Source organism: Diabrotica undecimpunctata, chromosome 2 (genome assembly GCF_040954645.1).
Source record: "Diabrotica undecimpunctata isolate CICGRU chromosome 2, icDiaUnde3, whole genome shotgun sequence".
Lineage (NCBI taxonomy): Eukaryota > Metazoa > Arthropoda > Insecta > Coleoptera > Chrysomelidae > Diabrotica > Diabrotica undecimpunctata.
The window spans coordinates 16,998,607-17,011,603 of NC_092804.1; the positions used below are offsets into that span (position 1 = coordinate 16,998,607).

Genomic DNA, 12,997 nt, shown 5'->3' on the forward strand with positions numbered 1-12,997 from the left:
CTAGGCATCTTTAGGAAAGTGTTAAATTAAATAAAATATAAACATTAATTATTAAACAACCGTCCTAATATTTGTTAATAAATTGAAGTTAAATGTGATCCAAATTTATTGCTCCTATTTATAAGCTCCTATAGATAAATTTTTTGTGTAATGAAAACATCTGACTCTGACAGTTCTAAACAGAAGACATCTGTTTAATGTTTTTCTAGGTTATATCACATACTTTCTAATTTCCTAATTTGTCACAATAAAATTAATTTTAAGAGATGCTAATTATTACTGTTTAATTAATTTGTCATAATGGAAGTAAGCCCTTTATGTATAATTTTGGTAAAATCAGACAGTAAAGGTGACAGACTACTATTTAGGTATCCTTTTCAAACTCAACATAGCAGTGAACCCTCGGGGACTCGAAGAAAAAATCCTTATACTCTTCCTGTAGTAGATGATTTGCTACAGAGAAATAATCAGCCACATTCTAATATCAATAAAGAAAATTTAACAGGATTTACTGATGAGGTTCTTTCTTCCCTTTTTGCAGTTAAAACTGAATTGTGTAACAGAAAGTTTGAGCTCAAAGTAAATGATGTTAGATTTGTAAGTCATCCAACATTACTTCAACTTAGAAACAAACAGGAGAAAGAGGATGAGTCTGGTATGTTAGTTAATATTGTGTTTGCTTTGCAAGCTTTGGCAAGTCACTCTGTTGGTAAGTTTAAAATAAGCTCTTTGAACAAATGTTTTTATCTTGATTAGTTGATGTTTTTTTTTTTAAATATAGTTAAGCGAACCGAAATGATTTTACAATGTATTTATTAATGAATAGTTATATTTTAGTTAAATGTTATCATGACTTGAGTAAAAGAATGGGAATTGTTTTGAAGTATGAAGAAAAGAGATGTGGGTATGTATCTGAGCAGACTCAGTTAATGGCTACAGCTCATGATGATGGTTATACAAGTGGTCCAGGTAGTGCTTTTAAAATAATTTTGGAAAAGTGTTCCTTAGCTGGAAATATTAAGAAAATGTATGATGATCTATGTTCAACTGGTAAATATTTCCTTTTAATATCCGAGTAAATTTTTACCATTTTTTTTTCTAGGATTGGTTAGTTTGAGAATAAATAGATGGATACCTTTAAGTTTTTGTTTACCACAAAAAGTTCATCAGTGGCACATGAGGGGCAAAATTGTAGAGCCTGGTGACATTGACAGGTTTGTTTTGATTTTAAATGTTTTATTTAACAATTAACTTATTTAAATAATGCTTATTCGTAATGTACAAAAAAGAAGAAATTTTGAAATCCATAAACAAGAACCAGAGTTACAAGTTCACAACTCCTCCCTCCTACATCATTCCCTCAAGTTTCAAAGCCTACCAATTTTGAGGATCACATTTTGAAGCTTTGTGGATGATTCCGTTGAAAGGCAATCTTTTTCGAATTTGACACATTAAAACTTTAAAGTATGTTCCCTCAAATAACCCTAATTAGATGTCTTAATTGTTATAAATAAAGCTGCTGTGAATTATTAAAAAAAAGGAACTAACTTTGTACCTAATTACCCTAGGACAACTTTTTCTTTTTTTAAATATATAATATAATATATAATATAATATATTATATAATATAATATATTATATAATATAATATATTATGGTATAATATACCATCCAGAATGGTCTATGATGATAGGGTTAGCTTAAATACCAAGGACTCTGCCAATATGTTCGCAGAATATTTCTCATCTGTCTACTCAGATGAACAAAAAGATGCTTTACCTTTTTTTAATTTTGACAGTTCGATTTGTTTGAGTTCTATAATACTTACAGCAACTGAGGTCTATGATACTATTGCAAGTTGTATAAACCGATTATGTGCAGGGCCGGATGGAATCCCAGATTATTTTCTGAAAAAATGTATATGTGTACTTACAAAACCAATTTTGTTTATTTTTAACAGATCACTTGGTACTGGTAGCTTTCCCAGTGTCTGGAAGAAAAGTTTTTAAAGCCGATTTTTAAATCGAGTGCAAGGAACGATATATCAAACTATCGAGCTGTCTGTAATCAGTCAGAGCTGCCCAAGTTGCTTGATTGTTTGGTTAGTAAGAAACTGACATGGAGTTTTAGAAGCATTTTTAATCCTGAACAATTTGGCTTTATGAGAGGGAGGTCAACAGATGCAAACCTAGTTTTGTATGTCAATCATATATACAACAGCTTTGAAGAGGGATTCCAGGTTGACTCAATCTATACTGACTTTTCAAAAGCATTTGATCGGGTAAACCATGGGGTTCTTTTATAAAAACTAAGAGCTTTGGGTATTTTGGATCCCCTTCTTCAGTGGATTACAGAATTTATTAGTGGCCGTACGCAGGCAGTTAACTTGGGAAGTGACACTTCAATTGAAATAACAGTTCCATCGGGCGTGCCACAAGGCTCCTATTGTGGCCCTGTTTTGTTTTGTTTGTTTCTGGTTGATTTAGTACAACAAATCAAAAATTGTAGTGTTCTTATGTTTGCTGACGATGTAAAACTGTTTAGAAAAATTCAATCCTGGAATGATGCTGCTATATTACAGGAAGATCTTAAATCGTTTTATGATTGGTGCACTTTAAACAAAATGTCACTCAATATAAACAAATGTCATAAAATGACATTCTCAAGGCAAAGAAATCTAATTGAATTTGTTTACTACATAAATAACTTGCCATTAGCCTCGAAAAATGAAGTATTAGATTTGGGAATCTGGTTAGACACCAAACTGTCATTCTCAAGCCACATCAACAAAGTAACAAATAGAGTGATGAAAGTGCTGGGATTTATCCAACGCACATCAGTGGACCTGTCTTTGTTTACATTTAGAAAACTTTATTGTGGTCTCGTTAGACCCATTCTGGAGTTTGGATCAGTTGTATGGTCCCCATCATACCACTGTTACATTCAACAGATTGAAAGAGTCCAGAATAAATTTTTGAGGGTAGCAGCCTATAAGAGTGGATACAGGAGAGAGGAATACAACTATCAGTGGGTAAGAGATAGTCTTAACTTACCAACACTTGAGTCAAGGAGGACATTGTTAGATTTATGTTTCTTACACAAAGTTATCAATGCTTTTATAGATTGTCCTCAACTCTTATCGCTCGTTAGTCTTAAAGTTCCTAGTAGAAGCAACAGACAATCCGAAATCTTTTCAGTGCCATTTCACCACACTAATTATGGTATCAATGAACCAACTACACGATTGGTCCGGAGTGCTAATAGCCTACCAAGACAAATGGATATTTTTGACTCCAAAATTAGTTTGTTTAAAAAACAACTAAAAAGTATCTTACAATAAGTTTGTTGTACATCTGTATTATTCTTATATGTTTGTATTATTCTGAGGTGTTTGTTATTTTAATAATTTATTGTTGTTAAGGTGTAACTTTGTAAAACTTGTGATTGTTATTTTAATAATTTATTGTTTTTAAGATGTAACTTTGTAAAAATTGTAAGTAAATGGATGCCATATATAAATAAATAAATAAATTTGTGAAAAAATACAAGGTTTCCAAATTAAAAAAAAAAAAAATTTAAGGCAGTGGTTAAAAAGTTATTTTTATTGTTTATAGAATAAATTGATAGAATAAATCTTCTTCTTTCAAAAGTTACCCATAGGACCCAATTTGGGACAAACAAGTAAAACAACTTTTAAACTATTTGACAGATTACTTTGAAATTTTAATCATATTTTAAGCACCACAAGTCCCAACATTCCATGTAATATGAAGGTTCTAAGTTAATTTTTTTTAAAGTTATTATCATTTATAAAAAATCGAAATTTCTGACTTATTTTACAACTTTCTAAGCAACAAATAAGAATAGAAACATTTAAAAAACGCCATTTTGAAAAAAAACGTGAGTATTTACTGCTTTTTGACCCTAATTTGTTAATAATTAAGTCCAAAAAGGTGACTACAGGAAACATATAGGTTCTTGTTATAGAGGTCCATACTAGTCAAAACAACTGTTCTTTGCTTGGTGGGGTCAGTGTCATAAACAGGGTACTTTTTTTGCTTATTTCCCTGAACTATAGCTCCATCGCTGCCAAATGTACAACAGCATGGCTTAAGGAGTAAAGGTGGCTTTGCTCCAAAACTATAAAATGCCATTTTATGAATATGCATAATGAAAATAATGCATATGAGTCTATATTCATTGGTTGAAGTAAGGGGTATTTTAAATATAGGGTGTAGAAAAAATATTTTGTATTTGAGATTATAGTTTTTATTTTTTTTTATTTATTTGTAGGTGTTTAAATGCCTTAAGACCATATCACAGTTTATTGCTTCTTCATCCTCTGCACCAAATGAACGATTTCACATCTTTAGATGGGTCTCCTTCATTGGATAGAATGCTATCACAATATTCTCCTTTAAAAAATCTGCAAGCATTAGCATCTGATTCTGACCTGACACTAACACATGTAAGTCATTTAATACGGAATATAAATACATTAAATACTCCATTGCAAATGACTATATTGTCAGAAATAAATTACTGAAGAGTAAATTGTTGTAGGTTTTTGAACTGACCGCTCATTTAGTGTACTGGGCAAAGGCGACAGTAATATTTCCAGTATGTTCTACCAACAAATATATCATCTCTCCAAATGCCCCCATTCACATTCATTCGCCACTAGTTGATAAGTTTAGTGAAGCATTTCCAGGTAAGTTATAACATAAACCAAAGTGATACTGTGATTTAAACACAGTTCATTTAGTCTAGCAGGCGAATAATTTATCCTTTATCAAACTAGATATTTTAACGATTTTTCTAAAAAAAGTCTTTTGCATGGATAAATAAGTCGCTTTTTAATAAACTTAACTTTATTAACATCTTGAAAATACAATTTGTTAACAAAGTTCTCAATTAGAAATTTTCCATTTCCACTTCGGAAATTTCTCAGAAATTTTTCGGCAAAGTGGAAATCGAAATTTCCAAATTAAGCTAAAATTGTGATTAATTGCTAATAAAAATACTATATAACAAGTTAACTCGTTACAATATTGTAATTTGTGATAAACTGAACATATTTGTTTGATTTTATGAAATGTACTGACTCCACTTGTTCTTGTTTCAGGTTTAAACTTAATAAGAGTCATTAGCGAATTTTCATTACCGACCTCTTTAGGACAAAAATGCAATCCGCTGTGTCACCCTACGCAACAGTCTCAACTGGTACAGACAATTATTTGGATGTTGCAGCATCACCTTCTATTACAACTTCACACATACATTCAGTACATGCCCACTGATAACGGATTACTATTACATAAAACGTAAGTAAACCATATATGAACTCAATTAATTCAGCTACTCTCGTAATCTTGTTTTGTTAGTATTTACTGCTATATTAACAAACGGGATTGAACAACAGAGGATAACATTCATGCACATAAAGAAAGACATTTTTCAAAGATCATATCTTAGTCAAAAAGTTCAGAACTCGGATGGTCAGATGTGACGTTGTCCCTGTTTGTTAAAATATTGTCATGTCTTGAGAGTAAACGAGACTTATATTTGGTCGAGTCGTATTCGTATTCTTTAGACCTGATCCTCAGCAACTACTAGCTGTATACAGACGTCAAAGGCCAAATAATGCTCTAGGCAGCGTTTCCCAAACTTATTATTCTGTGGCCCGGTTATTTTTGTGCTTATCCTTTGTGACCCACTAATTTGTTTTGCATACCCTGGTGTGTGTGTGTGTGTACAAGAAAACATATTTAAATATTTATTATAGTTTTATATATTTTAATAAAGAATAATTGGCTCACACAAAAATGTAATAAAACAAAATAAAATCAAATACTGTTCAGCTTTTATAGCAGAAACTGAGACTTATATTTGGATTAAAGACAAATCATTCCATAAAAAGACATAGAATTTTTATAAAATCGCTGGAATCAGTATATTGCCCTCGAAGGAGATTGTATTGATGAATAAGGTCAAATTTTGCTTTAAAGTTGCTGTTTTTTAGTTAGATCCGGTATTTATTGTGTGTAGTGGTATTGCCAATGTCGTAGTAATAGTTTACGAATATATTAAAAGTTACTTTTTTGTTCTAGTGATAACCATAAGAAACATTTGACATCACCATCTCCTAGAAGTAGCACTGTAATGTCAAATTATCAAATAAATCACACGGAAAGAACTGAATCAGAAAGTGGAGCATCAACCATATCAGAGGCGCCGGAACTAATAACTAACAGGAATATTACGTAAGTTTATAGAATTTTAAACGGTCAGTAAGAACAAACCGCGATGTCTTACTCCGAGAGTGACCAAGAAGGGGAGGTATAGCTTTCTTATCGTCTACGAATGGAGCGATGGTTTTTAATTGAATTGAATTTATTTATTTTAATTTAATTTTAGTTTATTTTAATTTTATTTTAATTTTATTTTAATTTTATTTTATTTTAATTTTATTTTATTTTAATTTAATTTTATTTTATTTCAATTTTAGTTTATTTTATTGTAATTTTATATTATTTCATTTTGTTTTATTGTATTTTATTTTAATTTATTTTAAAATAATTGTATTTTAATTTATTTTATATGATTTCATTTTAGTTTTATTTTTATTTAATTTTATTAAGGAACGCGCATGGGACTGCGTTTACTACTCTACGTAGTGTGTGGTCGCGTCATCTGTCATTTCATTGCGTTTCATTACATTTCTCTTGTTTATATTTTTTGACACCTCTGCGCGATCCATTGCACCGATCAATTCATTCTGTCCGTAGCCTGCGATAAGAAAGCTATGCTTCCAATTTGTGTTAATTCGGGAAATTGACTTTTAAGCTTTTACAAAAGGTGTTCGAATATTCACGAATACAGTGACGCTATAACACAGTAATGCCATCTATTGGTGGATTGTAAAATCAAAATGGAAGCTTCCTATTCCGTTTGTATAAATCGGATATTATTTCATATGTTACAATATACAATATCTTCTTCTTCTTAAAATTCCGTCTTCCATCGAAAGTTGGATATCAACATGGCAATTTTCATTTTATTTATGGCATATCTAAAAAGTTGGATGGAACTCAAGTTAAACCATTCTCTCAGATTTCGCATCCAAGTGATTGGCCTTCCTTCTCTATCTCTTTTACCTTGAATTTTACTTTCCATAATCAACTGTAGCAGTCTGTATCCTTATCCTCTCATGACATGTCTAAAATATTCAATATACAATATCTTTTCCTTTTTAGTCTGGAGCTTGTTCAGACTACTCACATTACATCACAAGCTGTTTGTTTCCTGCCAAGACACTATTTTTACACAATGAATGCAGATCTGGATCGCTATTAAAAAGTATTTTTTCTGGCAGCCTTGGCCTATCACTACCGGATTGGTTGAATGAGAAGTGAATTTTTGGTGATTGATATTTGGAGTTATGTTCTCAGTTTCAATTTTAAATTCTTTTTAAATTTAAAATAAATATTAAAAAAGTTTGTTACCTTGGAATTGGATACAAAAAAACACTGTTCCACACAAACTTCAAACAATCTGGATTCGACCCATGGGAGACACAGAATGGAAGCTGCACAAAACTCGGGGAGGTCAAACATCGAATTGGGCTTCAGGTTATCCTGGATGATAACAATATGTATTCTTCAAAACTCAGCTGCTTAATTTTTACTTAAAACCATGTGGGCCTCTTACGGAATACCGCAACAAACCGGTGATTATCTCACTTCAAAAAGACTGCCACATAGCATTTGAGCCTAATCACTTGCTTTTTAATCAAAACTCATTGGAATTAAGTAAAAAATTTGCCGGTTTTTGAAATTATCTCCGAAACAGATCTTTTCTCGTTCAGACCCCAATTCGTTCTCTCTGCTTCTGCGACCTTCAGCTCCCCACCAACCTTTCGTGGTCAGCTCCCTCTGTCTCTCCCCATCTAGTTTCTAACTGCCAGCCAATCGAATCTTTTCCTAATTACGCTTTTCATTCGATAATCGACCTGCTTTTTAACCAAAACTCATTCGAATTAAGTAAAAATTTGCCGGTTTTTGAAACTATTAATTACGCTTTTCATTCTATAATCGACCTTAAAAGTCCTGGGCCTTCAGGTTTTTTGTGGGAATGTATTTAATTAAGACGCAAATAGGCACTACGCAGTTAATATTTTCTTTAGATGTCTCGCCTATACACCTGGGTCAACAAAACTTCAGATTATTATTACGTACCAGCCAGGGGCGTATCAAATGAATTTTTATACATTTTAAATATTCGATAGTTCTAAGGAAAAATTTACATGTTGAATTTTTGAATGGTGCTTTAGATTAGAGAATGTTAGTTTTACATCTACAGAAGAGGACAAACAGGACTACCAGGAGGAGTTACTTCTGGATTTTCCCGATGAAGAGAGAAGTTCTATTTTCAAAGTAAGTACCATTACATATATTGGTGGCTTCCCTGGTTTGGTCAACATGATTATTTCAGCTACTTTCCAGATCACCGCTATTGTTTATCACATTATTTCAGGATTTGTCCCATGATTTGGTCAAATCCTGATGCTCTCTTTGGATTTATGTTATTTTTTATTTCAGGTGTAACTTCTTTTGGAGTTACCGGTGATAATACTTCTGATATATTGTTATATACATTTCTAGAATAAGTAACTTACTAAATCATTTAGATTTGTTTGGAATATCAGCACAGAACATTTCTGTTTCAAATAGTACAGGTTTGTGCCTGTTGTCTCTTGTCCATTGTCCGTTTTCTTTTCTCAAAGGGGGTATCGATTTTATTGATCTTTTTATTTTTTTTTTGTAGTTTCCACAATGAGTATTCTATGTCGTCGCTTTTGATATAGGAGTCAAAATAATTTTATTTTATTTTATTTACTTTCCTTTTCGATTATTCACTGTTGTTATTTGGTATGGTTTCATCCTGGGGATTTCTAGACTGGTACCATCATTTCCCACCCTTCTTTACCTTTTGTTAGGTTTTTTCTTGTCTATTATGCAGCAATTTGTAGAATTTTTATCAATTTCTTAGCTTGTTTCTATTTTTTAGTTGTCTTTAATTCTATATTAATATTTAAATTCCCAATTTTCATTTTTATTTACAAAATGTGTAACATTTTTTTATGATTTTTTTTTCAGTCAGTATCAGTAACACAGCTGAGTGATCAGAGTTTACATATCTTTTCTGTCTTTATAAAATTGATTAATATGTGTAATTTATTGTAGATTCCTGCCACAAATACACCGGAGGACCTGAAACTATTTGCCCGCTTATGTAGAAAAGAATACTTTCAAGGCAACCACCACGTGGAAGAAATCATGTACCTGGAAAACCTACGAAGGAGTCAATTACTACAGTTGTTGGATAAATTTAGGGACGTGCTGATTACGTACGAAACGGAAGATCCTGCTATAGCAATGTTTTCATGCTCTTCATAGCACACGATGAAATTCTATTAATGATTGGATTTTGTCTGTGAGATGGTACTAAATTATTTGGCCAATTAAAAAATGAAGTAGGTGCCGTTTATGCTATTTTGAAATCCTTTTAACATTTCTTAGGTCGCATTGTACATTTTATTTAAGTACTGAAAACTATTCCAGAAAAAAAATTCTGGAAATTAAAAATTATTAATTTAAAATTTAAATTTAAATACAGAACTATCGAAAAAAATCATAATTAAGATAGCGTTGAAGTTACTTAAAAATACAGGATATTAGTACTTTAGTCACCATCAATTTTTCCTGAATGAAATGACATTTATGACTTGGCTTTATCAGTGTAATCTTTGGCTCAAGTGTTATATTTTCGACAAATTTTTTGAGAAATCTAAGTAAAATTTTTATTTAATACAACAAAAAGCAAACATTATGGGCTATTACATTGACGTAGATCTAAAAGTAAATGGCGAGTGGGACTATTCAATTGCAGAATGAATTTTTCTTTTGTCATTTTGTAACCCTTTTACAAAAATTGCCAATTTATGTAGTCTACACATTATATTCATACACTATCTAGCCATATTTAAGTAATTTGCTGAATATTTGACTAACATATTCTATTTTTGATAAAGTGGCACAATAACTATATATACTTAATACTTTTGTTGCGTTAAAAAAACATTCAGATACTTACCAAGTTATATCAGAACTAAGTTTTATGTGAATGTTTTATGTGTAATTTCAAATATACCACTTCTATAGGAATTTAGATAATTTATTTAATATAATTCTTGTGTTGGAGTGAGTAATTTTCCAACATACGAAATTTTTATTGCACACCTTTCTATACTTATGATTTTTTTCAATGGCTGGATAATATTGTTTATTGTTATTTTATCATTTATATTTTTCAAATAATTCCACTTTTCATCAATAAAATTACTCGTACTTGTCAGGAAGACAAATGTTCGAAGATAGAGTGGAGCCAGTCAAAAGTACACCCTATCGATGTAATTTCGACATTCCTTTAATCAAATATTTCTTGAAATGTATAGATATCTAAGCGGAATTGGGGCGAGAACGTTAATGTAGTTAGGCTCATCCATTTCTCGTGTAAATACATTTTATGAGAACTAGCGAGTATTGAGAACAGAGCACTATTGTGAATATATCTTTAATGATATCAATATATTTCAAGATTCTGGAATCGTGGTAATGTTTGGCTTTTAAGTCTTAGTTGTTTGTGATTATAGATTTATTTATTTATTTGTTGTAATTGCATTTTTATACATACCAAATATTAAAATATATATATCGATTTTTTTAAAATAAAACTTTTACAAAACACTTTTTGGCCTTTCTTTGCTATTTACACTTATTAATTACACGAATCGAATCGAATCAAATATCGAATCGAATTGAATCAACGAATCGAATAGAATTAAATATCGAATCCAATAAAATATTGAATGGATTTTCGAATAAAATCGAATCCGAATCAATTATCGAATCGAATCGATTATCAAATCGAATCGAATAAAGAAAATAAAATAGAATAAAATAAAATAAAAGAAAGTAAATTAAAACCATCGCTCCTGGTTCAGACAAAAAGAAAGCTATGCTTCCCTACCTCGGTCACTACCGGAGTGCCACGTCCCGTGTTTTTTATGTTACCGTCCCATGATACCACACATATCTAACGTGTGCAAAAATCCACAAACAGTAGAAGCTCATCATAACAATGAAAACGGAAAGTAAGAAAGATCCTAAATTTTGTCTACTGCGGTTAACAATTGAGGATAAAATAGAAGGAAAATGTTGGGTCGGATTAAAACAATTTTCCTGGCTGAGTACCGTTAGACATTGGACATTCGAGGAATTGATTCATGTAGCTACCTACCGACCTTCAAAAATTATGATGAAAGGCCTGTAGCCCACACTTGAAATAAAGTATGTTACACAAAGAAGATTGTGCTTGCTCTATATCCTCCTGAGACCTGATGTCCAATTAAATGGACATTTACGTTTTATATATTTTTTTTGAAAGAACTAAATTTACAGCGCCGAGTCCCACAGTCCATCGTAGTGTATATACAAGTGACCCTGACAACAGCGCGCCGTATTACTGTGACCACATTATAACTTAGTTAACCTGTTAATCTCAAGTGACAAAAATGGCGGGCAGTTATAGAAAAACAATTGATGGTAAGTAGCTAATTTTATTAGATTATTAACCTAAATGTTGCTTAGTCTAATAACTTAGGATATTATAAATGCATTCATGCGATGTAGTTGTCTTATCAAACCATTTTTAAATTGTTTTTTATCTAAAACGGGGATGTCCTTTTTTATGGACGTCAGGTCCTTAGGCATACATAAAATATTATATTAGACTTTTTTGTTTCAGCTGTGTTTGGTAATAAAAAATATTTAAGACCCGAAGTTGACATTGAAAGACTTCTTGAATGCCTGGAAAATTCAGATATAGACGTTTCAGATTCTGAAAACTCTGATGACGGCTTTGATCCAAATGAAGAATCGTATCAGCCTCAGCAATCAGATTCGGCCCAACATACAGATGATGAACAAGATACAGAAATGCCACCCGAAGATGAATTAGATAACGTGCCACTCAGTGAACGAAAAAAAAGGAGAACCGAAATACATGGAAAAAAATGAGTGTTTTTGTCCCTCAGCATATAGACTTTACTGGAATTGTCGATACAGTCTACGAGAGGCAAAATTGGAAAGTTGAAAACTATGTCGGTATGTATTTTGATGATTCAGATTTTGAGAATATTTGTAATTGTACAAATATTAAATTTTTGCAAGAAAAAGGAAAACCTTTGAACGTTACTCTAACGGAGGTGAAAAAATTTTTTGGAATATCTATTCTAATGTCCTGTCTGAATTATCCACAAATTAGAATGTTTTGGGCCAAGACAACAAAAGTCAACAGCATTGCACAAGCCATGACTCGTGATAGATATTTTCAAATCAGGAGCAACTTAAAAGTAGTTATTGACGCTGATGTGCCTCAAGATCAAAGAAATGCTGACAAATTATTTAAGATCCGGCCTTTAGTTGACAGAATACGAAGAGGTTGCTTGACACTTCCAAGATACAATGAGGTTGCTGTGGACGAACAAATGATACCTTTTACGGGCGTGTGTAACATGAAACAATTTGTTCGAGGTAAACCTAACCCAGAAGGATTAAAAAATTTTGTCTGTGCCACTCCCAAAGGATTAATATTAGACTTCGATATTTATCAAAGGAAAAATACATTTCTGCAGAATGATGATGATGTTAAGAAGTTAGGTGTTGGTCCATCCGCAGTTATTAAGTTATCAACAACGTTATTAGAAGGAACACATGTGTTCATCGATAGATATTTCACCACCTTACCTTTACTTGAGTACATGTTAAACAAAAATATTTTTTTAACTGGTACAATAATGAGATCCAGAATACCCAAAGCAGTTCATGTAACATCGGATAAGGTGATGACTCGATTGGGTCGTGGTTCATCTGAG

The 12,997-nt window shown here is 31.7% G+C and overlaps 1 protein-coding gene across 1 annotated transcript; it reads left to right on the top strand.

Moving 5' to 3' along the window:
* The first annotated feature begins 80 nt into the window (after positions 1 to 80).
* Nprl3 (GATOR complex protein Nprl3) lies at positions 81 to 10,811 on the top strand. Its single transcript, XM_072522391.1, has 9 exons — positions 81 to 709; positions 838 to 1,050; positions 1,103 to 1,214; positions 4,294 to 4,468; positions 4,564 to 4,711; positions 5,126 to 5,324; positions 6,111 to 6,263; positions 8,333 to 8,435; positions 9,246 to 10,811. The coding sequence occupies exons 1-9, from the start codon at positions 301 to 303 to the stop codon at positions 9,456 to 9,458; spliced, it is 1,725 nt and encodes a 574-aa protein (XP_072378492.1). The 5' UTR covers positions 81 to 300; the 3' UTR covers positions 9,459 to 10,811.
* The last annotated feature ends 2,186 nt before the right edge of the window (positions 10,812 to 12,997 follow it).

What these genes read in the sequence shown, in the direction of transcription:
- Nprl3 (XM_072522391.1), top strand. Translation starts at nt 301, where the DNA reads ATGGAAGTAAGCCCTTTATGTATAATTTTGGTAAAATCAGACAGTAAA. An exon ending in GTTTAGTGAAGCATTTCCAG is followed by an intron (nt 4,712 to 5,125) that starts GTAAGTTATAAC and finishes TTCTTGTTTCAG; the next exon opens with GTTTAAACTTAATAAGAGTC. An exon ending in ATAACTAACAGGAATATTAC is followed by an intron (nt 6,264 to 8,332) that starts GTAAGTTTATAG and finishes ATGGTGCTTTAG; the next exon opens with ATTAGAGAATGTTAGTTTTA.